The sequence below is a fragment of the Xiphias gladius genome, chromosome 11, assembly GCF_016859285.1.
Source record: "Xiphias gladius isolate SHS-SW01 ecotype Sanya breed wild chromosome 11, ASM1685928v1, whole genome shotgun sequence".
NCBI classification, from domain to species: domain Eukaryota; kingdom Metazoa; phylum Chordata; class Actinopteri; order Istiophoriformes; family Xiphiidae; genus Xiphias; species Xiphias gladius.
The window spans coordinates 26,308,708-26,332,397 of NC_053410.1; the positions used below are offsets into that span (position 1 = coordinate 26,308,708).

At 39.0% G+C, this 23,690-nt stretch overlaps 1 protein-coding gene across 1 annotated transcript in view; it reads right to left on the reverse strand.

Annotated features, from left to right (window-relative positions):
• Positions 1-23,690, reverse strand: part of LOC120796544 (cGMP-dependent protein kinase 2) — a 78,309-nt gene that overhangs the window by 26,140 nt on the left and 28,479 nt on the right. Inside the window, exons 8-13 of the mRNA XM_040139521.1 lie at positions 19,562-19,656; positions 9,745-9,813; positions 7,449-7,547; positions 7,069-7,216; positions 4,142-4,278; positions 446-535 (exon numbers count right to left, since the gene is read on the reverse strand). Of these exons, the coding sequence (XP_039995455.1) occupies positions 446-535; positions 4,142-4,278; positions 7,069-7,216; positions 7,449-7,547; positions 9,745-9,813; positions 19,562-19,656 (638 nt within the window). The remainder of the gene's footprint in view (positions 1-445; positions 536-4,141; positions 4,279-7,068; positions 7,217-7,448; positions 7,548-9,744; positions 9,814-19,561; positions 19,657-23,690) is intronic.

Genomic DNA, 23,690 nt, shown 5'->3' on the forward strand with positions numbered 1-23,690 from the left:
TTTCTGCAGAGCAACTGGTATATCAATAAGCCTTTACGCTTACAGATATTATTTAAAGTTTTAGCAGGATCTCGAAGTGGACTGATGTTAGTTCATGTCTGGAAACGAAATTTGTAGGAAATTAAGTGTTAAGTGTCTCAACTAAACCTTGACACCTTTTCGAGCTGTCAAAGCAATGAAAATGCTAAGTGCAACTTTAAAGAGTAACTTAAGAGCAGGTGATCATTTTTTGCTGAACCCCATCTTGTCACCTTACTGCAGTCATGTAGAAGTGTACTCCAGGATGTGTCAATACAACTGCAACAATACACTTTTGGGCATGGTTACAGGTACAAAAAAACTGGAAAATTTCAACCCAGAGAAGGCAGTGAAACACTGCCTTTCACCCTGCTGGTAAGTTATTCTTTAAATATCAATTTTCTAGTTGTTATGAATATACACTCACATGTCCCGCAGCACAGTCCACAGCTCCCCACCAAGACACGCTTCCAGCAGCATGTAGACAAACTTATTATCCCGAAATGTTCGAAATAACCTGAAATACATGCACAAACAGCCAAGTGACTCTTTGTTAACTACTGTGTTGCATTGAAAACGAAGGCGTCCATCTACCAGTGTAGTGACAGTAACAAAGTGTGGCAATAAGAGGGGTCCGACCACATTGTTTTGAGATATATGGATGAAATAGCTTTTAAAGCACAAGAGTCATAATGTATGTGAACAGAGTTCACAACAGACAGTAGAGAAAGACAGGAAGATGGAAACACCAAGGTTCCAGAGCTGGATTCAAACCAGTAAACTCACTGTCACAGGGTATGTGTCTTAGACCAATAAACCATAAGGAAAACACAGTTTTCATCTGACAACATTGACTGAGTTCTACATACAATCAAGTTGTTCACCTGCAGTACTATGTAATTACCTGTAAATCATAACTGGTCTGAATCACTGTGCTGATGAGTGGTATATCATATTGAGTTTGGAAAAATGCCTTTAACACCAGGTCAACAGCAACGAATGTCAAGGGATAGAGAGGAGGAGTGACATTCAGCACAGGTCCCCCTCTGGATTTGAACCCATGACATTGTGCTTCATAATCAGTACCTTTAGCGAAAGAGTATTAGCTTTGCTGGTTAACTGAGTCTCTTTTAATTGGATAACCTAAATAATTATACACAACAGAGGCCAATCAAAATTAATGCAGTGGAAGTTTAAATATTCACTAAAATTTCAATTTTACTCTAAACAATCTGTGACTCCATTTTTGTAGCATTTGTACAAATACTTTTGAGAGTTTTGAGAGTTAATTGATTATGGAAATTTTGAAAACAGTGGATTTAAAGGCTTCATAAATGACTATAGGTTGCAGTTAAGGAAGGTTTATCCGCATAGTGCCAGATATGTTGCAAAGTGAATGAAGTCTCTACGGGTGGCTGTGGCTCAGGTGGTAGAGCGGGTCGTCCACTAATCAGAAGGTTGATGATTTGATCCCCAGCTCCTCCAGCCCGCATGTTGAAGTCTCCTTGGGCAAGTTACTGAACCCCAAATTGCTCCCGATGTGTCATCGGTGTGTGAGTGACATGACCATAGATCATGTCACATTAAGTTTAGAGGGAAAAAAAAGGGTAGTCATTTATGAGATCTAAACTTTTTAATGTTTTGCTGCCCCCATAGAGACAAAATGTTGCAGGGCTGTGTAGTAAAGCTCAGAGCTAGGTTCCAAGCTTTTACACCAAATAGCTTTTGATTTATGAGAGTTTACGTTAAATTACCTTAACGACACAAATTTAAAAATGTATAGTGTAACTCCAAAACAGAACAGTGTGTCAAAATAAAAAGTATTATCTTTTGTTGCGGCTTGGTCCAAATTTTTAATGTGTGAAATTTGAAGAAGATTAAATTGAATTTGAAAGCTGTGAAAACTTTTTAAAGTTTCAAGCATAATTCAAAATGGTGGAAAATCAAGTGATTTGATATGTGAGTGTGGGTCCCTATTCCCCATATATGAAAGTTGAGTGGGTTTGAACTGAGCTGAAACATTCCTTTCACAGCCTTCCATTAAAAAAAATCACGATTCTCCAAAATTCCTATAAAATTGCTGTATTATATATTAAGTTTCTGTCAACTAACTTCTTTCATCTACAGTAAATTGATAGCAAGCTTGCGTTTACCATGTAATGGGACCTGAGCTCCAAACCCTCCAATTATGAAACTGCTGTGCAAATCACTGAACCAACATTTCTTACAGAAAAAGCCATCTCAAATTTGTATTTTTAAGGAGAACTGTAAATCATTCAGCTGTATCAGCAGGAGTATGAGTATATCTTTTTTGGTTAAACTGTGTTCAACTTCACCAGAGCGGTGCTAACCACTGAGCTGCGCAGGCATTCCACTTATGCACCAAACAATTTCACATCATCTTGAGCAGTAATTCGGTGTCAGAGTATATTGTTTAGTTAGACTGTCTTAAAATTGCAGTGGATTCTGTAAGTTTAAGACTGGGAAACTTAAAGAAGAATTAGGTCAGTGAAGAATAAGAACAGGTATAAGCATAATGATCGTATGATCAACATGTACACAATGGTTGATTTTGGAAAGATACAAAGTTGAAAACCATGTGCATCTGTGAAAAGGTTCAATCCTCACTGAGGGAGGGGGGTGAATGGGAACTTAGCAATCAAAATCAAAACTTGGCAATCATTGAAGGGCACAACGCACACCTGTGTGAGCTAGAAAGCTGGAAGCTGTGTCCAATCAACCAAATCCGCTCGTCAGAACACTGTACCAATAACAAAATTGTGAGCCACACAGGTGTTCTGCACATGCACAGCAAAAGTTCAAATTTTAGTGAACACCATGTATATGGTTTTCAACTTGGTATCTTTAACATTTTCTTCAACTTGTAGATTCTCCTTTAATTTCAACATGGTTTAACCAAACAATATATCCTCATCCTCAACTCCTGTTACACAACTAAAAGTTTTAGTTTATGGGAATTACACAGTTTATTACACTTTGTCTGTGGGTTGTGTTGGCTTGGTGGTCAGCACTGCAGTGTTGTAAGCAGAAGGTGAAACATGTTGCTGACAACACTCATTCTCTTTAGTGTGTGACTTTTGTTATTTTAGTGAAACCACTATTACAATGTTCAGTTTATATATATATATTTATATATTTTTTTTCCATTTTGATATCTATTGCATTAATCTCCATGGACCTCCTCTCTCATATTTTCTTTTTTGTTGTTGTTGATGTTGTCTAGATGTGGTTATTCAGATTTCTAAACCACGACTGAGCAGATATGTTTGTTTATATGCAATATATAGATATAAGGGCAGTGCCTATACAATTTCTGGTAAGACATGAATATCCACAGTCATTCTAAGGTCACATTTCCTTAACACTGCAGTTTTATAATCAGAAGGTGCAGAGTTCAAACCCCATTAAGAACAGATACCACTTAACAGCTGCAGCAACAGAAGCAGCAGGTCCCAGCATTCACACAATTAAAAGTGAAGGTAGACGATAAGAATCACACTAACTAGAGATTATGAGGCTGCAGTGTTAAACACCAAACCAACTCAACCCACAGAAAAATAAATGTCAGGTTCGACCCAGGGACAATGAAACTTCCAAGGATTGGCATTCTTAGGCTCCATTTGACATTGAGACCATGTAAAAATCCTCTGAACTGATAACAAAAAAGCTGAGTGGTAGGAGGAGTGTAGTATTAGTGAAGTGGCTGAACTTTTCTCTTTGAATGACAGTCAACAGACTGCTTGCACAAGGCCTTTGTTCTTTAAAGTCATAGTCAAGATAAATCTCAGAGCAGTGGTGGGACCTGGGTCAGCAGCATTCTCCCCAGCAGGTTCCTTGGCAACTCCACTAAGAAACCAACACACTGACCAGTCCTCATTTTATTGTGGGACTGTTTGTGGGAGATTTTTCTGTTGGCTGATTTACCCACTCTAGCCTCTTCTGTTCAACGTCAACATGCTTCCTCTAGCTCAGATTATGGAAAACAACTAAGGGATGAGAACTAATATGGAAATTATAATAACATAATATTATCATAGTGTAAACAATAACACCTTGCTCTTTGTGAAAGAAACTTGCAAGTGTAATGCTGTGTGGCCCACACCTTATGATAAACACTGAGTTTGTTTGCTGAAGGATGTTTTTCTCAGAGTAGATGTGCTCCTGCTGTCTGGTGTCCACAATGTGCTTCTTCTTAATGCACTTCAGAGCAAACGTGGTGTCCTCGTCCTGCAGCTTTACCTGAAGAACAGCACAGAGGAACTCAATGAGGAAAGCAAGACATTAACAATCAACGCTTGGTTAAACTCCAGAGGACGTGAATATTACATCTGAACATTACATTAAAACATCAACTAAACATTGAACTGAATATGTGTCTCTTGCAAATTTATGAATAACTAAACTTTTATATTATAATTACCAACACTTCTTCTCCTTGATTGCGGAGGTTTTTCTTTTTTCTGGATTCTCAGGGTTTGTGTTATCACACAGAAAGTTAAGATCATAGCAATGACTGACTCATATTGTAATAATTAGTTTACAACTACAATTTGCTGTTGTTACATCCAGTCCAAATTTCTTTGTTTGAAACCTCTTTCCTGGATGTTTTGCTTAAATTGATATCATCAGACCAGACACCCTCTCTGCAAAGCTGAATTCTTAATCATAAAACCTTTCATTTTTTGGCTTATTGTCATTTTAATTTTCATCTTTTAGCCTAAAATCAGTTGGATGAAATCTTATTTGAAGTTTGACCGAAATACTAATATTTGGTCAATGTGGACTAAAATGCTCACAATATTTTTGTCAACTAATTCTCTGATGACTAAGAAAGACTAAAATGTGAAGTCTTTTTGTCGACTTAAACTACACTATGAATAAGAAGGATGAGGTTTACTATATATGACTAAACTAACATGGAGTTCTGATCTCAGGACTTTGACTAAGACTACAGTTAGGTGCATACGAATTTGGAGAGTGACACAATTTTCGTAATTTTGCCTCTGAACACCACCAAAACGATGTGAAACAAAGCCATCAGGATGTCATTGAAGTGTTGACTTTCAGCTTTAATTCAAGGGGTTTAACAAAAATGTCACATTAACAGTTTAGGAATTACATCCATTTTTTCATATATTCCCTCATTTTCAGAGACTCAAAAGTAATTGGAGTTTCATGTTCAGGTGTGGCTTGTTCCCACGTTATTTCATGACAAATTAAGCAGATAAAAGGTCGAGTGGATTCCAAGTGTTAATTTGCATTTGGTAGCTTTTCATGGGAACTCTCAATATGTGGTCCAAAGAGGTGTCAATGCAAGCTAAGGAGTCCATCATTAGGCCGAAAAAACAAAACAAACCTTTCAGACAGATAGCAGAAACTTTAGGAATGGCCAAATCAACAATCTGGTACATTCTTAAACAGAAGGAATGCACTGGCAAGCTCAGCAACGCCGAATGGCCTGGAAAACCAAGGAAGACAACTAAAGCGGATGATCGCAGAAATTCTTTTCTAGTGAAGAAAAACCCCTTAACAACATCTGTCCGGGTCCAGAACACTCTCGAGGAGGTTCATAGGCGTATTATTGATAAAGTCTACAATCAAGAGATGCCTTCATGAACGTAAATACAGAGGGTTTACCACAAGATGCAAACCACTGGTAACACTCAAGAACAGAAAGGCCAGATTAGACTTTACCAGAAAACATTCCTGTTCTGGAACAGAATTCTTTGGTAAGATGAAACCAAGACTAACTTGTACTAGAATGACGGGAAGAGAAGAGTATGGAGAGGGGAAGGAACGGCTCATGATCCAAAGCATACCACATCATCTGTCAAACATGATAGAGGCAGTGTTATTGAATGGGCACTGGTGTTTATTGATGATGTGACTGCTGATAGAAGTAGCAGGATGAATTCTGAAGTGTATAGTTCTATACTATCTGCTCAGATTCAGCCAAAGGCTACTAAACTGATAGGACGGTGCTTCATATTACAGATAGATAATGACCCAAATCATACTGGGAAAGCAACCCTGGAGCTAATCAAGGAAAAGAAATGGAATATTCTTCAATGGCCAGTGACCTGACCTCAACCCAACTGAGCATGTTTTTCACTTCCTGAAAACAAAACTTAGGGTAGAAACCAAGCAGCAATTGAAGGCGACTGTAATAAAGACCGGACAAAGCATCTCAAGGGAGGAAACTCAGCATTTGGTGATGTCCATGGTTCCAGACTTCAGGCAGTCATTGACTGTAAAGATTGTTCATCCAAGTATTAAAAATAATCCCTATATTTCTAATTAAGTCATATGTCCAATTATTTTTGAGCCTCTGAAAATGAGGGACTATGTATAAAAATGGCTGTAATCTCTAAACGGTTAATGTGATATTTTTGTTAAACCCTTTGAATTAAACCTGAAAATCTACACTTCAGGCACATCTTGAGGGCTTTGTTTCAAATCGTTGTGGTGGTGTACAGAGGTAAAATTACAAAAATTAAGTCACTGTCCAAACACTTATGCACCTAACTATAAATCTAGAAAAAAACTGAAAAAATTAACATTATCATTTACTCCATTCATATGCAGATCCTTATTTGTGAAACTGAAGCCAAACTACAACAATTCATCACTAATACATCAATAATCTCTCAAATATCCAATTGTGAAAGGCATCTGTGGCTCCTGGCAATAGTAGGTATGATGAGCTCGAGGTCACATTTCTCTGATTTGAACTTGTCCATTTTTCTTTCAAACTGTCCCTCACCCTATCACATCCAGTGACACAACTGAAGGATGATGTCACAGACACTACTACTACTACTACTACTCATTTTTTGCAACAATGGTAATACTTTACTCAAAGAGATGATGAACATATTAGTAAGTGGGTCAGTTTTAAATAACAACAAGATCAGGATTAAGCAAGACAAACATTTCAGCAGTGAAAGTAATCTAGCTAAATAATTCCTATGAAGGAGAGCTGACTAATGACAATGATAGCTGGGGCACTATTGTGTTGCTGCAGCTCACCAGCTCCACTCTTCCAAACCCTCCCATGCCCAGTGTAGCTATGACCTCAAGTTCCTGGAAAGGCTGCTGTGGTGGCAGAAGAGCAATCCTCTCTCTCAGCCTCCTCAGCTCCTGTGCCTCTGCAGATTCAGTCTGAGGTGAGTGGGGCCTGAGAGAGGAATAACAGGAGGCATACAATTACATTACAAGCCTTCTTTGTTTATGGCCTAGACTGAACTTCAAATCAGCTTATCACCATTAAAACTGGAAATAATAATACTGTAATGTAATGACTATAAAACATGCAATAAGTCAACACCATCATCACCTTAATGGCAGTTTTAATTAACATTTATACAGCTGTACATGTTTTTTGTGTCATTTTGTCATTGTGCACTCACAGGGCATTTCTTCTCTCATCACTCCTGGAAAGCTCTTCCACATATTCCTTCAGGTAAGCCTGAAGCTCCTCATAAGTTCCCACCATTTGGTTGAAATAGCTGGAAATAAGGCCAAGCAGGCAAAACATGAACAACTTTTCAATTTCAGTGTGTGTGTGTGTGTGTGTGTGTGTGTGTGTGTGTGTGTGTGTGTGTGTGTGTGTGTGTGTGTGTGTGTGTGTGTGTGTGTGTTTGTGTATGCATGGTGCATGGTTAGGTTACACCTAACACTGCAGTTTGTAGTTAAATTTTAAGATGCTTGTTCTTGTCTATAAATGTGTGTATGAACTTGAAAAGCGCCTAAATTCATGGACCAATTGTAGACCTTTTAGGAAACTCCTGTGCTGAGTAAGATACTTGAGAGGACCATTTTAAATTAAAAGTTACCCTATTTTAGGATAAGTGGAGTACTTGCCAGAGCGCAACATGCTTAATACATGCGGCTGATCAATTATTAACACATATGGATAACAGCCAACTACTTGGGGCTGTGCTCTTGGATTTGATTGCAGCTTTTGATGTCATAGACCATAGTATTCTTATTGCAAGAAAACTCACTAAAGGTGAGAAATGTTACAGTTTCTCACCTTTAGTTTTTGCTCAAGATTTACCATATTGTAGTTATGCATGCTGATGACTCAATAAATGGGCTTTGATATCGACTGTATGAACGAGCAAATGAAACAGCATGTCTGACAGCTTCTTGAGGCTCTATGGGAGAGGAGGAGACAGAGAGAAACTTAGGGTTCATTGAAGAAAAGCTGCCAGTGAGCAGGTTAGGTTCACGTCGTGAGTTACCACAGTACCTGACTTCGAGTTAAAGTGATATTTGTTTCTTTAACTGAAAAGTCTCCTTCAACTCAGACTTAACATTTCAGAGTTTTCAGACTAAAGTCGCTTTCTGGAACAGACTTCTAGTGGTGCCATGTCCATTAACAAATTCGAAAATAAGAACTGGCCTCTATAGACATCCAGGAATACGCTCCACTAAAACTAAAATTGATGACTCTCACATAGATGTTACTTTAGTTATTGCTGTTTTCTGATAATTTTTTATTTTCTTCTTCTTGTTATTTTTTTGGAAAATTTTGTTTTTGTGTTTCACTATAAGTTTCTACTGTCTACCTTTTCATGTGAGTTATTTCAAATGTTTTCTAAACTTTATAATTGGCTTGATATTTATATTCTGCTTATGGGGATCCAAATAAAGAAAAAAGAGTTGTTCCTGGTAGATTCTTTACTGATTACTGTACCAAAAACAAAGACCTTTGGTCAAGACACTTGCTTTAATAGTGAACCACAACAGCGTTTTCTTATTTGCCTCTCAATGCAACGGCAGCAACATAAATTGAGGCTTTTAGGCAACTGTTAAAAACTCACCTTGAAATCCTTGCTATTACCTATGATTTGTTATCACTCCTATACTGCTATTTTTTGAATATGTAAATTTATGCTCAAATTTAGAAGATTAATATAAGATCATTAATATATATAATATACATAATAAACATAATGATGTTTCAAGTGGTTACAGTAATAATTATTTCTGTTACTGTTGTTATTATAGTTGTTTCTATTATTTAATTTTTTAATGGATTTGAATATTATAATAACGGTTGTTTAAACTGTCTCCTCTTTATTGAAACATTTTTGAGCTACATTTCACATACTGTAGGATTTGTGATTTATACTATTTATACTACTACTATCTTTGTGTATAAGGATTATATCCTGAAAATCGAGCCAAGTAGGGCTAGGTTTTAACAGACAATGGTTATTAAAGTTTTTAAATGCTGATATTTTATCACACACAATAATAAATATGATAAGATAACAGTTTATTTAAAGGGTTATTCTGGTTTATTACAACTTTGGTTGTAATAAATCTTTGGCAGAAATCAGACAATCAGAAAAGGTTGGAAACAAACCAACAGTTTACCGACAATGACATCAAACAGTTGGTCAAATTGATAACCTTGTGTACTAATTCTTTAATCAAACAGTTCCTATAAAGATGCTGTGACTAGGGCCCTCACCACTCCTGAATCTGGCCCTAGGAATAATATGTAGCAGTAATGAAAGAGTGAACTGCAGTAAAAGTAAAAGGTTCATTGCAGATTTACTTACTTTTGATGATTTATTACCATTTTCCACATTGTCATCTCTTATTTGGGTATCCAAATTACAAATAACTAGAGAGTGTGGTATATGGGTCCAACTGTAGATAATAACATGCAAGCAACATCAAGCTACTCACTCTCTGTCCACCACCAGGCAATGTGTGTCGTTCTCATTGCAAATGATGTTGGCTGAGCGAACATCCTCACTGTGAACATACACGAACAGTTCAGTCAAAGAAACCCTACACAAACTGACATGTACACACAGTTATTTCTGCAGTGTGATGAAGCATGTCTTTGTCAGCACATGAGTCTTCCCACTGCTGTGACATGAAGGATTGTCTGTATTATTTGCTTTCAGGTGACACAAACGTTTGTTCTGAATCTCTTCTGTTTAATAAATGGGCCATTCTAACGAATTGGTGCAAACTCCTGTCCCACTATCAAAAAACAAATTTAAAAAGCATTTAAGTATGCAAATCTTAGATATTTACTTAGATCCTTCTGTTATCTACTGAAACCCAGAATAACATTTTGAGATAGCAGTAAGCTTAATATATGTAAAATCATCATTTATAGGGTACCTTCAGTTGGGTAGTGAATGTCCCGAACCCTACCCCCTAAACGTCAATGTATGAAAATGACACTGAAAAAACGTTTGCAAATTTTTCCATTGTTGTTTTTTATTCTTTTTTAATCTTTCTGAGTTCTTCTGAAAGTAAATCATAAAGCTTTATGTAAAAAATGTTCTCACATTTTCAGGTCACTACTGAAACAGTCTAACTTTCAGTCCAAGGGCTGAGACTGATTTTAGGCACAGTCCTGCATTTTTTTTTTCAAAATTCTGATAATCAGTATGTAACTTCAAGGAATGTTACTACCAAACACCTATTGTCTGCAATTAAACAAACTTTTTTAGGTTTTATTACAGAAAATATGGTTTTATGTGTGTACAACTATTTAGAACTGAACTAGCTAACCATATACTGACTAGCATCAAAACGTGGTGAGATTTTGGGTTGTGCTATGATTATGAGTGATAAAAGGGAACACTTAATCTTTTATTTGAGGGAAATAAACAAAATTTAAGAACAGTTATGCAAATTAAAAGTATTTTATTATAAACCCCATATCAGTTAAAATACTGTAATGTGATGTGGTTTGAATACCAGTTGAAATAAATCACTTAAAGATACAGTCCACAATTCTAAGGAGAGGTTTTTCATTTGAGCTCCACAGCCAATGAAAATTACAACCCTCCCTTCCGTGACCCTGATGCAACGTGTTGATTGGCAGGAATAGTGTACGGTTTGCTCCGAGACACTTTTTTCCCATTTACAGAGACTGTCTATGAACACCAGAGTGTTTATGAGCGCATACACAAATTGGTCAGCTGGAGGACCGTGGGGTGATATTTACTGTATTTGACAAAAAGTGTATTGGATTACAATCGTGGACTTCACCTTTAAGTCACCATGTTAAATTAGTGCAGATAGTACAGACACCGGTGAATAAAAATACACCGGAAAGACAATCTGCAATTAGACATTGTCACTGTAATTAACAAAAGGTTTTGAGTAGGTTTTGTCATGCTCAGACTTGCACTGTTTTTGCCATTGCTTTCCAATAAGTATTATTGTCTTCTTAAAATGTGCATGTAATGTTGATTTCTATCGTTAACTTATACAGGGAGAAAGACATAAAACACCAACGTACAAAAAAGCAGAGCAGAGACTGAGAGACCACAGACAAGGGTTGAGGGATCACCCAGTGAAGTATGAAAAATACTTAAGAAAGGAAAGAGAAGGTAATAAGAAACAAAGGGAAGAAGGAAAGTTGAAGAATATCAGTGAATTATCTGTCTGGGAGCACAGACATGTCAGAAAAGAAGGGAAGAAGAGACAGCAAAAACACAGGATGATGGTGGAGATATTTTACAGAGCTTCAACACCACTTAGCACTTCTAGTGAGGGTGATAAGACAGCAATGTATGAATTCCTATTTTCATTTGCACTCTCTTCAAGACCCAAACTATCCAATAGCTCTTCAATGAGGTGTAATCTTAAATTCAAAAAGATATTTAGATTAACATAAAATATTGACAGTCTGATACAAAATATTGTGGTCACGACCAAAACATTACTGTCACTACGCAAAATGTGCCGTCACGAACAAAACATGGGATGCTTTATTTAAATAAAGTATATTGATTTATCAACTAAGGTGTTATGATAGTGTTTGGTTCAGTTTATATTAAAACTAATGAATCCTTAACTTTGAAATCAGTATGATCAATTTTATGCCCTTAACAAAGATTGGATTCAAACTACAATGAAGCTCATAAATTACACTTAAAAATAATTGTTAGAAGATCAATTGTTACTGATTTACCTGTGTACCTGTAAACTTTAAAAAAATGTTTAAATATAATTACAAGGTAGATGTAAACAAAATCAGAATATGTCAATATAATGTCACAATCTGCCTTCATGTGCTGCTTGTGTTCCTGTTTCTGTTCCTTGATGATTCCATGTACTTGCTACCTGTGTTGATTTCCCAGCGTCTTTACCTGGATACCTGCCTGCCATCTTGTCCACCCATCTGACTGTAAGCCTATTTTCACTTCAGTGAATCAGCCTGCCTGTGTGTCTGCGTTTGGGTCCACCCTGCCTGTGCTGCTTCCATTAGCTCTGACAAACTGACCAAAAACATGGAACCAACAGACCAGCTCCTTTGTAGCCTGCCATTTACCTGGGAAGACTTTGACATGTCTAAGGACATGCTTCTTGACGTGGAAAATAACTTCATTAAGTTGTTGACTGTTCTTTGGAAGCATGATCCTAAACTTACCAAGCAGACAGCCTTTTTCAGGTGGAAAATCCACTCCAACCCTTCTCCGTGTTCTGTTTTTCCTGAGCCTGTAACCTCAATCACCTCTCCTGTCAAGCCTCACGCCTCCCTGCTAGCCTCCAGCCTGTTTCCCAGCCAGCTAACCTTCAGCATGTTGGCCTCCAGTCTGCTAGCCACCCACCAGTCTCCCATTCGACTAGCCTCCAGCCTGCTTCCCAGTTGGCTAATCTCCAGCCTGCTAGCCTCTTGCCAGCCTCTGAGTCAGCTAGCCTCTGGCTTGCTAGCTTCTGGCCAGCAACCCAGCTGGCTAGCTTGCAGCCTGCATCCTAGTCGGGTAGCTTCCGGCCTGCATCCCAGTTGGCTAGCCTCTGGCCAGCTAGCCTTCAGCCTACAAGCTGCCAGCCTGCAACTCAGCTTGTACTCCTGCCTATTCAGCTGGGTTCGTGAGCTTGTAGCCTTCCTGTCCTGAGCCAACTCGTCAGCAGTCTGCTCCTTTTCCTGAGCCTACAAGCTTCCTGTCTGACCCTGAAGACTTTGAGCAATCACTCCTTGGGAGTAGCTTAGCTCTTTCCCCAAGATATCTAGGGGTCGGAGCCCCTGGAAGTGAGTTTGTTTGTCTCGGAGATGTCGACCCTCCAAGCTACCCAGCATCACAGGGCTTCAGCTGCCCAGAACTACAGAGCCTCAGCTTCCCAGCACTACAGAGGCTGTGCTGCCCAACTCCATGATCAACAACCAGCTGGGCCCCCAGCCAAGCCCCCAGCCAGACTCTGAGCTGACTGTCCCCGCTGAAATCTCATCTGTTCCTGAGTTGGCTGCCACGGCCAACATCTTTTCTGTTCCTGACTCTTTTCCTGAGTTGGGGGTCCCGACTGACACAGTACTTGGCCACCCAGATCATCAGTCGGCTGTCTTTGCCATCACCCAGCCTGTTCTCGAGCTGACCGTCTCCTACTCAGCATCTCAGAGGTCTGCCCGTCCTGCTCTCAGCTCCAACCTGCCATTGAAAATTCTGGTTCTGGCTGTCTCTTCAAACCGCCAGTCTCTCACCGGTTTACAGAGCAGTCCTTCCTACAGCATTGGTCTCCCATTCTTCTTCTAGAGAGATTCTGCCGTTGGCCTCCTGCTCTTCTTTCAGAGAAATCCCACCTTTGCTGTTGGTCTCCACAGCGATCCGGCCTTGTCCTCCTGCTCAACCTCCGGACCAGTTCTGCCTTCGTCCCTGCCTTCTCCGACAACCTCCTGACTGGTTCTGCCTTTGTCGCTGCCTTCTCCGATGCTCTCTGGAGCAGCCCTGCCTTCGCTTCTGCCTCCGCCTGTCTGCCCAAAACAGCCTCCTGTGTGACTCCCCCTGTCTGTCAGGCCTCAGGGCTGTCCGCCCAAGGTCTCAAGCTCTGCCTCTGTCCTTCTGCTGTTTCCCTTAGATCCCCTGCCCCATTCCTGTGCTCCATGTCCATTGGTCCCTAGAGGAAAAAATATTCCAAAAAAATATGCCAAAACTGTCTGAAAATAAAATTTGAGAATTAACTGTACAATTACTAGAAATGTATTCGTTGGATATTACACAGTTTACATACATACAAAGTTTGGGGAAAATTTGAAATTTGATCCAACTTTGACTTTGAACCACTTCTGAAGAATGGCCCACATAGTACAATCAACAACTTCTTTAGAACTACAGAAGGCAGAACTGCACTGCTGCCTTAAATTTGATAAAGGATATAAAGTGCAATGTAACCAAGGAAAGGCATTTAATTGGGAGTATTATTATTACTATTAAATTGATTTAAATAGTGTAAGGACTTAAAAGCGCTATGGACAAGGACTGACTTACAGAGCATTCAGAGAGTATTCAGACTCCATCACTTTTTTCACATTGTGTTATGTTGCAGCCTTAAGCTAAAATAATTTAAAATTTATTTTTTCCCTAAGCAATCTACACTCAATATCCCATAATGACAAAGTGAAAACAGAATTTTAGAAGTTTTTCTAAAGTTATTAAGAAGGAAAAACTGGAATATCACAGTGATATAACTATTCAGACACTTTGCTATGACATTTGAAATTTAGCTCAAGTGCCTCACATTTCTCTTGATTATCTTTGAAATGTTTCTACACCTTGATTCGAGGCAACCTGTAGTAAAATCAGTTGACTGGACATGATTTGGAAAGACACACGACTTTCTATATAAGGTCTCACAGCTGACAATGGATATCAGAGCAGGTCATGAGGTCGAAGGAACAGCCTGCAGAGCTTGGAGACTGGCTTATGTTGAGGCACAGATCTGGGAAAAAAATCAGTTGCATTTAAGATTCCCAGGAGCACATTGGCCTCCATGATTCATAATTAGGAGAAGTGTAGAAAAACCAGCCAAACTGAGCAATCGGGGTAGAAGGACCTTGGAAAGAGATTTGAGCAAGAACCCAATGATCCCTCTTGCTGAGCTACAGAGGTCCTGTGTAGAGATAGGAAAAACTTTCAGAAGGACAATCATCACTGCAGCACTCCACTGATATGGGCTTTATGGCAGAGCGGTGAAAGACACATGAAAGCTGCTTGGAGTTTGATGGTGGCAGCGTCATGCTGTGGGGGTGTTTTTCAACACAAGGAACAAGGAGATGGTCAGGGTTGAGGGAAGGCTGAATGGAGCAAAGTACAGTGATATTCTTTAAGAAAACCTGGTCCATACCTCAGACTGGGCCAAAGGTTCACTTTCCAACAGGACAATGACCCTAAGCACACAGCAAAGACAACACAGGAGTGGCTTAGGGACAACTCTGTGAATGTCCTTGTGTGGCCCAGGCTGAGCCCTGACTTGAACCCAATCGAACATCTTTGGAGAGACCTGAAAATGGCAGTCCACTGAGGGTCCCCATCAGACCTGACAGAGCTTGAGAGGATCTTTGGAGAAGAACGGCAGAAAGTCCCCAATCCAGGTGTGCAAAGCTTGTCGCATCATACCAAAGAAGACTTGAGGCTGTAATCGCTACCAAAGGTGCTTCAACTAAATACTAAGTAAAGGATCTGAATACTTATCTGAAAACTGCAGCGTATTGAAATGTCAATTATACTAACCAGAATTGAACTACGAGTTGTTTATTAGCTGAAAGGAGCCAAAGTATCAGTTGGTTCCTGGAAGTTACTTTGTCAGTAAATGTTGATTGCTAAGGTTTTTTTCAAATGCGTTTTTCGAGTTGGTTGCTATTTGTATCCCACATGGATGCTAGGCAGTTGCTACAGTACTCTGAGTGAACGCTAGAGTGGTTGTTAGGGTGCTGTGAATGGCTGCTTGAGCAGTACTAGGGCAATTGTGTGTGTGTGTCCTTCTGTGTCATTGGGTTTAAAATTATTAACTTGTTTCCCAGTGTGTGTGTGTGTGTGTGTGTGTGTGTGTGTGTGTGTGTGTGTGTGTGTGTGTGTGTGTGTGTGTGTGTGTGTGTGTGTGTGTGTGTTTGTGTGTGTTTGTGTGTGAGAGAAAGAGTGTGCCAAGTCAGCTAAGAATCCTCCAGCTGCTGTTAACTGCCAAGTGACTCCTGGGTCAGACAGTCATTCAATAGAGAGGCAGCACTCAAACTCCCAAACATTACTCAAAGAGTGTATTCATATTGCTGAGAGTTTTTGAGCATGACAGAGACTGGACTCTGCTGAATGTGTTGCTGTGACGTACTGTATGTGTTGGGACACACAATGATCTAAAATGTCCCTTTTTTTGTTTTCCTCCTGAACTTTTTGGACTGAGTTAACATTGGAGGCAATGGGCAGTTGAATGGTACTTCTCTCTCTTTGAGGCTCAGCGCATTTTGAAGAAAGAATGATGTATGAGTGAGAAGTTGAGTTTAACAGCTTCACCCCACTCTGGGTGTGGATATTCCAGCTCATACAATGAAAAATCTGGTTTAAAGTCTTAAAGTCTGAAGTCTGGTTTAAAGTCTGAAGTTTCTACAAGAATGTATGAATGAGTGGCGTGAGATGAGTGGGTCTGAAGGTCTCTCTCATTCAGTTCCATTATAACTAAGCTTTTTTTTTTTTTAAAGCACATTTTTTGGCCATTTTTGCCTTTATTGGACAGGGGTAGTTGAGATACAGACAGGAAATGTGGGGACAAAGAGAGAGAGGGGTATAATATTCAACAAGGGTCCCCCAGCTAGAGTCGAAGAGTGGACCTTACGGTTATGTGGTCTTAACCATTAGGCTACCAGAAAAGTACGAATGAATAATATCCAAAATGTATGAAGATATTGAAGTTTGAAAAATCTTTCAGTAGTAGTAGTAGTTTGGTGACAAAAAATGTGGCAGAATAATAATAATAAAGAGCAGGAACAGCATACATGTAGGTTGCAAATGCCTTCAGCATTTACAACAGCAACAGAAATGAAGCTGTTTTAAATGCTGTTTCCATTTGTAACCTGAAAAATAAACCCTCAAGGACTCTTCACATCTCCGTCTCCTCAACCAATCTTGTCACTGATCTCTTTGACTTATCTTTCGATTGTTCGTGACTTATACTAGATAAGGACAATTATTTGATTCCATGTCTCCACTGATTCTATATCCAAAATCATACCAGACACAAGACATTAGCCCATAGTCATACCTAGTGGACATTACAGTGGACAACTACTTAGAAGCCATTTTCTTATATACGTGTGGGTTTCATTGGTAAAACGGCACAACAGCTATGTGGAGAACTTCGGGAGTCCTTGTGCAGTCCTAAGAAAATCAATGTAGGTAATTAAAATTTGCTAACACCAAGTAACATCTAAGGAATAACATAACATTGTTATTCTTTTCAAATATTGTCTTTATATAAGCGGGAAAATGAAAATAATCATGTGTCCACTGAATAACAAATCACACATCAGTCTTTATCTTTCAACTATAAATTCTGCAACATTGATCTGTTACTATAATTGCAGTATGTTCAATATAAGAACAATATTTTGCACAAATTACGTCTATTGTGCGTACCATATTGATCATTATATTTAGTAGAATTCAAGAGCAACACATGAAAAAGGTCCTCAGGGCAGTGGGTTAGAAAACATGACTGAAAGTGAGAACACTGAGAACAGTGATGATGGATGCCAGAAAAACAAGGAGCAGCAAGGCTTAACCCTTCTTTTTACAGTATTTACGGTGGAGTTGAGGATTATAAGGAGACTGACACTGCTGAGGATGTTGCACATGTTGAGGGTGTTGAGAATGGTGAGGGTACTGAGAGTGTTGAAGATGCTGATGATGTTGAGGTTACTGAGGGTGTTGAGGTTACTGAGGGTGTTGAGGGTATTGGGGATGCTGAGGATGTTGAGGGTATTGAGGTTACTGAGGGTGTTGAGAGTATTGAGGATGCTGAGGATGTTGAGGGTATTGAGGTTACTGAGAGTGTTGAGGATGTTGAGGATACTGAGGGTGTTGAGCGTGTTGAGGATGCTGAAGATGCTGAGAATGGTGAGGATGATCCACCTAACATGGCCTCATTGCTATAAATCATCGGCTGTATTATAAAGTGTTACCCACTCTTGTAATAAAAAAAAGTTCTGAGGTAGGTTTGTTAAGTCTGATAAAATAAGCCTAGGGTCTCACCAAGCTTATTGTGGCCTGAGCTAATTACAAATTTTTACAAACTCGGAATACAAAGATTGAAAGAACTGAGATGACATGTGATGATGCAATCAAGCTGCTTTATAGAAAGCCTAAGATCCACAGTTTTTGGAGTTTGACCCCTACATGAGACAAAAAGTCCGGATATATTGGATGCTGCTGCTTTAATTTTGAACGTTCTTTGTTTAATGTGTCTCTCATCAGTCGCTCATAATTATGAAAGAGCAATCCTAAATCTCTGGGGTGCTCTTTTAAGGTTCCTAAATATTGGTCAGTAAGTCCGATTTTATGCCCAGCCTCCATGAAAAACTCAACCTAAGAAGGCATCACCTTCTGAGGTTTGAGCCTCTATGATTCACATCATATGGGGGTGGCTGTGGCTCAGGAAGTGGAGCGGATTGTCCACGCTCGCTAATCAGCGTGGTTCAATCCCCAGCTCCTCCAGTCCACAAGATACTGAACTCCAAAATTGCATTATATATTATATATGTATAATGATGTATCATCGGTGTCAGTGTGTGTGTATGTATAGAAAGTGCTGTAACTATAGACTAGTGCTGTATGAATGTTTCTGAATGGGTGAATGTAGCATGAAGTGCGAAGCCCTTTGAGTGGTCGATAAGACTGGAAAAGCTATATAAGTGCAGTCCATTTAACATTTACTATTATATGGGATGGATGGTAGAAACAGGAAAGATATAAAATTCCTGTGTTTAAGTGTTCAAGTCATTGGATAATTCAGAAAGGTTGTATAGTTGCAGAGTTGCATGTTGTGTGAAGGTTAAAAATACTGCGCACTGACAATCTAGGGTTAATATTCATGAACGACAGACTTTGGCTCACGACGGTAATCCATAGTTTTTTGGTCTTTAGGTACTTCTGTTGTAAGCAACTAGTTATCTGTATATCAGAGCTTTCATAAACTTATGGAATTCCCAGTCAAATTGTGACTTGGCTGCTGATGTGAGCTCTATAAGTCAGAAATCAGTAATTTAGGTGACTAGGAACACACCATAAAGGCTAGAACCAGGAGTTTTTCCCCTCTTGTGGCTGACAAAGTCAAAAGTGGTAAATCCTAGTAGAAAATTCCATGTCACCTGAGTCCACAGGTTGTGTCACTTCACTTGAAGACACAATGGAAAAGACACATCAGTGCACCAGGTTAACTCTCATCTATTATTTGTTTAAATTTAGTGATTAACAGCATAACTTTAAGCAAATCATGAAATTAATCCCCCACTTTCATTATTGACTTGCTTTTTAATTGCATCTCATAATGTGATGTAAATACTCGGGATAACCTGAAAGTAAGCAGCTGGTAAAATAAGTATTTGAGGTAGTTCAAAGACCTGACCTTTTAATTTTCTGGTTATTGAGCCATTTAATGTGATCATATTTACTGCAGAGAAGCAAAACTCTATTGTGCTGTGTGTCTGTAATATGTGTAGGGCTTTGAAGACCTCTGCTGTGTCCTCAGCCCTCAGTGAAGGTGTTGTTTGTACCTTATGAGAGCTTTTTCTCCAAAGTAGTCTCCAACTCCCAATGTCTTGATTTTCTGAGGTTCAGCAAACCCCTCTGTGCTCTGAGTGACAATGACCTACAGACAGAAAACATTAGAATGAGGCATAGGAACAACTACAATTTAACTTTTCTGTCTTATATTGCTGTCTTTTGTTGTTTTATCCTTTTAAAATTAAATTGAGACAATCATTCTTTCATAGTTAGACTTACTATAAACGAATTAGTATGTAAGCTTTGCATCACTTCCTTAAATGTGTATTGCACATCCTGCAGGTATTTGATTTTGACTAATTGGCAACCACTAAGTCTGCATGCTTTGACCAATTCAAAGATTTAATCTTTAGTTACTCTAATGGTCCCTGCTGGTTTTCATAAAATCTCTGTTTGTTGCTAAAATTTTTGCTTTGAATTTTTTTATTGGGGTTTTTTGTCTTTTTTTGTTTTTCTGTTCTATGTTCTTACACTCACTGAGCACTTTTTTAGGAACACCATACTAATACTGGGTAGTTCCTCCCTTTGCTCTCAAAAGAGCCTAAGTTCTTCGTGGCCTGAATTCCACAAGATGTTGGAAACATTCCTTTGAGATTCTGGTTCGAGTTGACATGACTGCATCGCATCATCTCTGCAGATTTTTTAGCTGAACATTAATGCTGCCAATCTCCTGTTCTACCAAATCCCAAAGGTGTTCGTCCGGATTTAGGTCTGGTGACTGGGGAGGCCACTGAAATACACTGAACTCATTGTTATGTTCATGAAACCAGTTTGAGACGACTTTTGCTTTGTGACATTGAGCATTATCCTGCTGGAAGTAGCCATTAGAAGATGGTAAACTGTGGCCATAAAGGGAAGCACATGGTCAGGGACAATACTCAGACAGGCTTTGGCATTCAAACCATGATTGACTGATATTATAGGTCCAGAGTGAACCAAGAAATCATTCCTCACACCATTACACCACCAGCCTGGACTGTTGACACAAGGCAGGTTAGGTCCAAGCCTCAGAAGAAATCCAGATTCACCAGACCAAGCTACTTTTTTCCAGTCTTCAGTTTTCCAGTTTTGTTGAGCCTTTGTCCACTGCAGCCTTAGGTTTCTGTTCTTGACTGACAGGAGGGGAACCAGACGTGGTATTCTGCAGCCCATCCACCTCAAGGTTGGACGTGTTGTTCATTCTGAGCTGCTTCTCCAACCAGTCTAGCCAGTGCCCTCTGACCTCTCTCATCAACAAGGTGTTTCTGTCCACAGATCTGCTGCTCACTGGATTTTTTTTTCATTTTGGCTCCATTCTGAGTAAAAATCCAGAGACTGTTGCGTGTGAATATCCCAGAAGATCAGCAGTTTCAGAAATACTCAAACCAGCCCGTCCATCACCAACAATCCTGCCACGGTCAAAGCCACTGAGATCTCTTTTTTTCCCCCTTCTGATGTTTGATGTTTTTTTCTTTTTTTTTTGACCAATTTTTAAATGGCCGTTTTTTCTGCTATGACTCCTTCTGTTTGCTGTAGATAACGTAGTGTCTCTGTCGCTTCACTAGGACCCTGTTCCTCAAACATCTTGCTTGCTAGCCTGGCTTAACTAACCCAGGCTAACATGCTCACGCTATAAAGATAAAATAATCATGTTAATTCTCATCCAGCTAATTTCCAAATATCCCAAAATGCTGAACAATTTTTTTAAGGTTGTAGGTTCTGGTGGTCTGTTGGAATGCCATATGTTGAAAGGTGCATTTCAAATTGCCTGCACCCGTACTTACTTACAGTACATAGGAAATGACCAACATTTGCCTGTGTTTGGAATTTTACAGAGTTCACCCAGGTTTCTGGTAAAATCAGAAACAACATGCTTCATTGAAATCTTCAGGTCAAAAGGCACATCACAGGAAAAACTCTGACCAAAATCTTGCAACAGATCAATTTAAAGTTATGTTTCTCTTTTATGATTTGAAAGATATGTATTTACAAGATTGCCTTTGAGTCACCATTTTTCTTTTTTTTTTAAGTATTCAATCCAGGATGCTTTTATATTGTTGTCTGTCTGTCCCTCTCAATACCCCTATCTCTTCCCCCTAGTCATCTGTTATAACAGTAGTATTGAGATCAGTACTCGGTGATGTCCAAGTCCTCCTTGGTGACCCTTAAAGGATTTTTCAAGAAATGCTTTGTAAGTATCTTAATACCACTGGTGTAGTGGTATCTTGGTATGTGGGTATACTGTGGCTTCAACCTACTTTCTGAATCTAATTACTCCTTCTGCCACTTATCAACACATGCCTTTGCATTTGGCAATTGAACGTCATTATCTAATGTTATGTCTTTTGCATCTTTTCCCTCTGGGAATCTGTCTCCATCTAGCTCACAGCAATAATCAGTGGAAGTCTTTTTCTTGTTGACAAAATTTAAAACTGTTCACTTCATGAAGCTTGCGGTTTATGGAAACTAGGGAGTGTGGTCAAGGATATGCTAGACCGGGCATAGGCAACTTGTCTCCTGCTTGGATTTATTTATTCTCTGAATTTGGATTATCCAAAAGCAGTGAAAAAATCTTTTGATTAGTGATAAACCTAAGGAGGACTGACGCATTGCCTGTCGAGCTACATGCTGTTTGGAGTTGGTTTTATGTTTTTTTACAACATTCTGTTTTCAGAAACATTTTGGCCTACTGTGTTTAAGATTTATTTGCTGAAGGCTTTGAGCACTGTTTCATTGCTGATGTGTTAAACGCAAAGCTGAAAAACTTAATTGTTAAACTTTGTACTTTCTAATGGTTTATTCTAATTTCTAATGCTTAAAAATAGCTGACAACACATCAAAGTTAATTATACAGTGTACATTTAAAATACATGTTGAGTTTATGTGAAAATGAAAAATGTCAGATAACAAATTGCCTCACTTCAACGAAGCAAACATAGCTCAACTTTCCAGATTAAATGGGCTGCACTTATGTAGCGCTTTCCTAGTCTTATCGACCACTCAAAGCGCTTTACACTACTGCCACATTCACCCATTAACACACACATTCATACGGGGCTTTTCTACACACACACACAGATGATACATCTGAGACAATTTTGGGTTCAGTGTCATGCCCAAGGACACTTAAACATTCGGACTGGAGGAGCCAGGGATCGAACCCAGGAACTTCCAGTTAGTGAACGACCCGCTCTACATCCTGAGCTACAGTGCCCCAAGATTAAGCACATGATGTGACAAACTGAGATAAATTCCCTTTACTTGATATAACAAAGTGATTTAAGTTTAAAAAAAGGAGTAATCCTACTAATAAGGATTTAGGATATGCATTTCCCAGACACACATTTGTCTAGGAATGCTTCATGGAGTTAATGCATTACACTCAAGCTAATGTAGATAAACAGTTAGCATTATCTAACACCTGTGGCTTTATTGAACAATCAGCCATCAGCTTTCTCTTGTAGACTTGCACCTCTGCCTTTTGTCAGTGCAAGAGTTTGTTAATTCCATTACATTTCTCTCAGTTCATACCCATCAATATGTAAAAATAAGTATAGCTATCTAAACAAATATTCAGTGGTTAAATGTATGAATGTGATTTGACCATAAACTGTATGGATTTTACACCTGTTTACATTTTACATTTTGTTAACTTTGCTTGTTTAGGTACTGTTACAAAAAGGTGAAATAAATGATGTTAGCAAGGGTGCATGAACTGGACTCACCAGAATAAAACCATGGTTTGTTTTAATTTCGTTCCACCAGTATTTATTTACTGTATTCAGTTACTCGATAATGTGTACTGCGTTATTAATGCATCAGTCACGTTGTAATCCTTTTTCTGCTCAAACATGTCTGAAGGAAAGTCAAATAGGCTGCTGTCTGGTTCAGATGCAGCTCAGCTCTGCATAGAAAGCTGGAAAACAGCCAAGCCTTCTTACCTCCAAAACCCTCTAGCTAACATCAGAGTGTCCTGAAATCACACAGAGTTGTTCGCCAGCGGTCTGCTTCTCATTAAAACAAGCCCACCATGCAGTGATAAAATCCTATGAATATCTTTATGACAAATTTCTAGTCAGCCAAGATTTTTTGAGACTATCATATTAATGTTAGTTGTAGAGCTTTTGATTTTTAATGTTT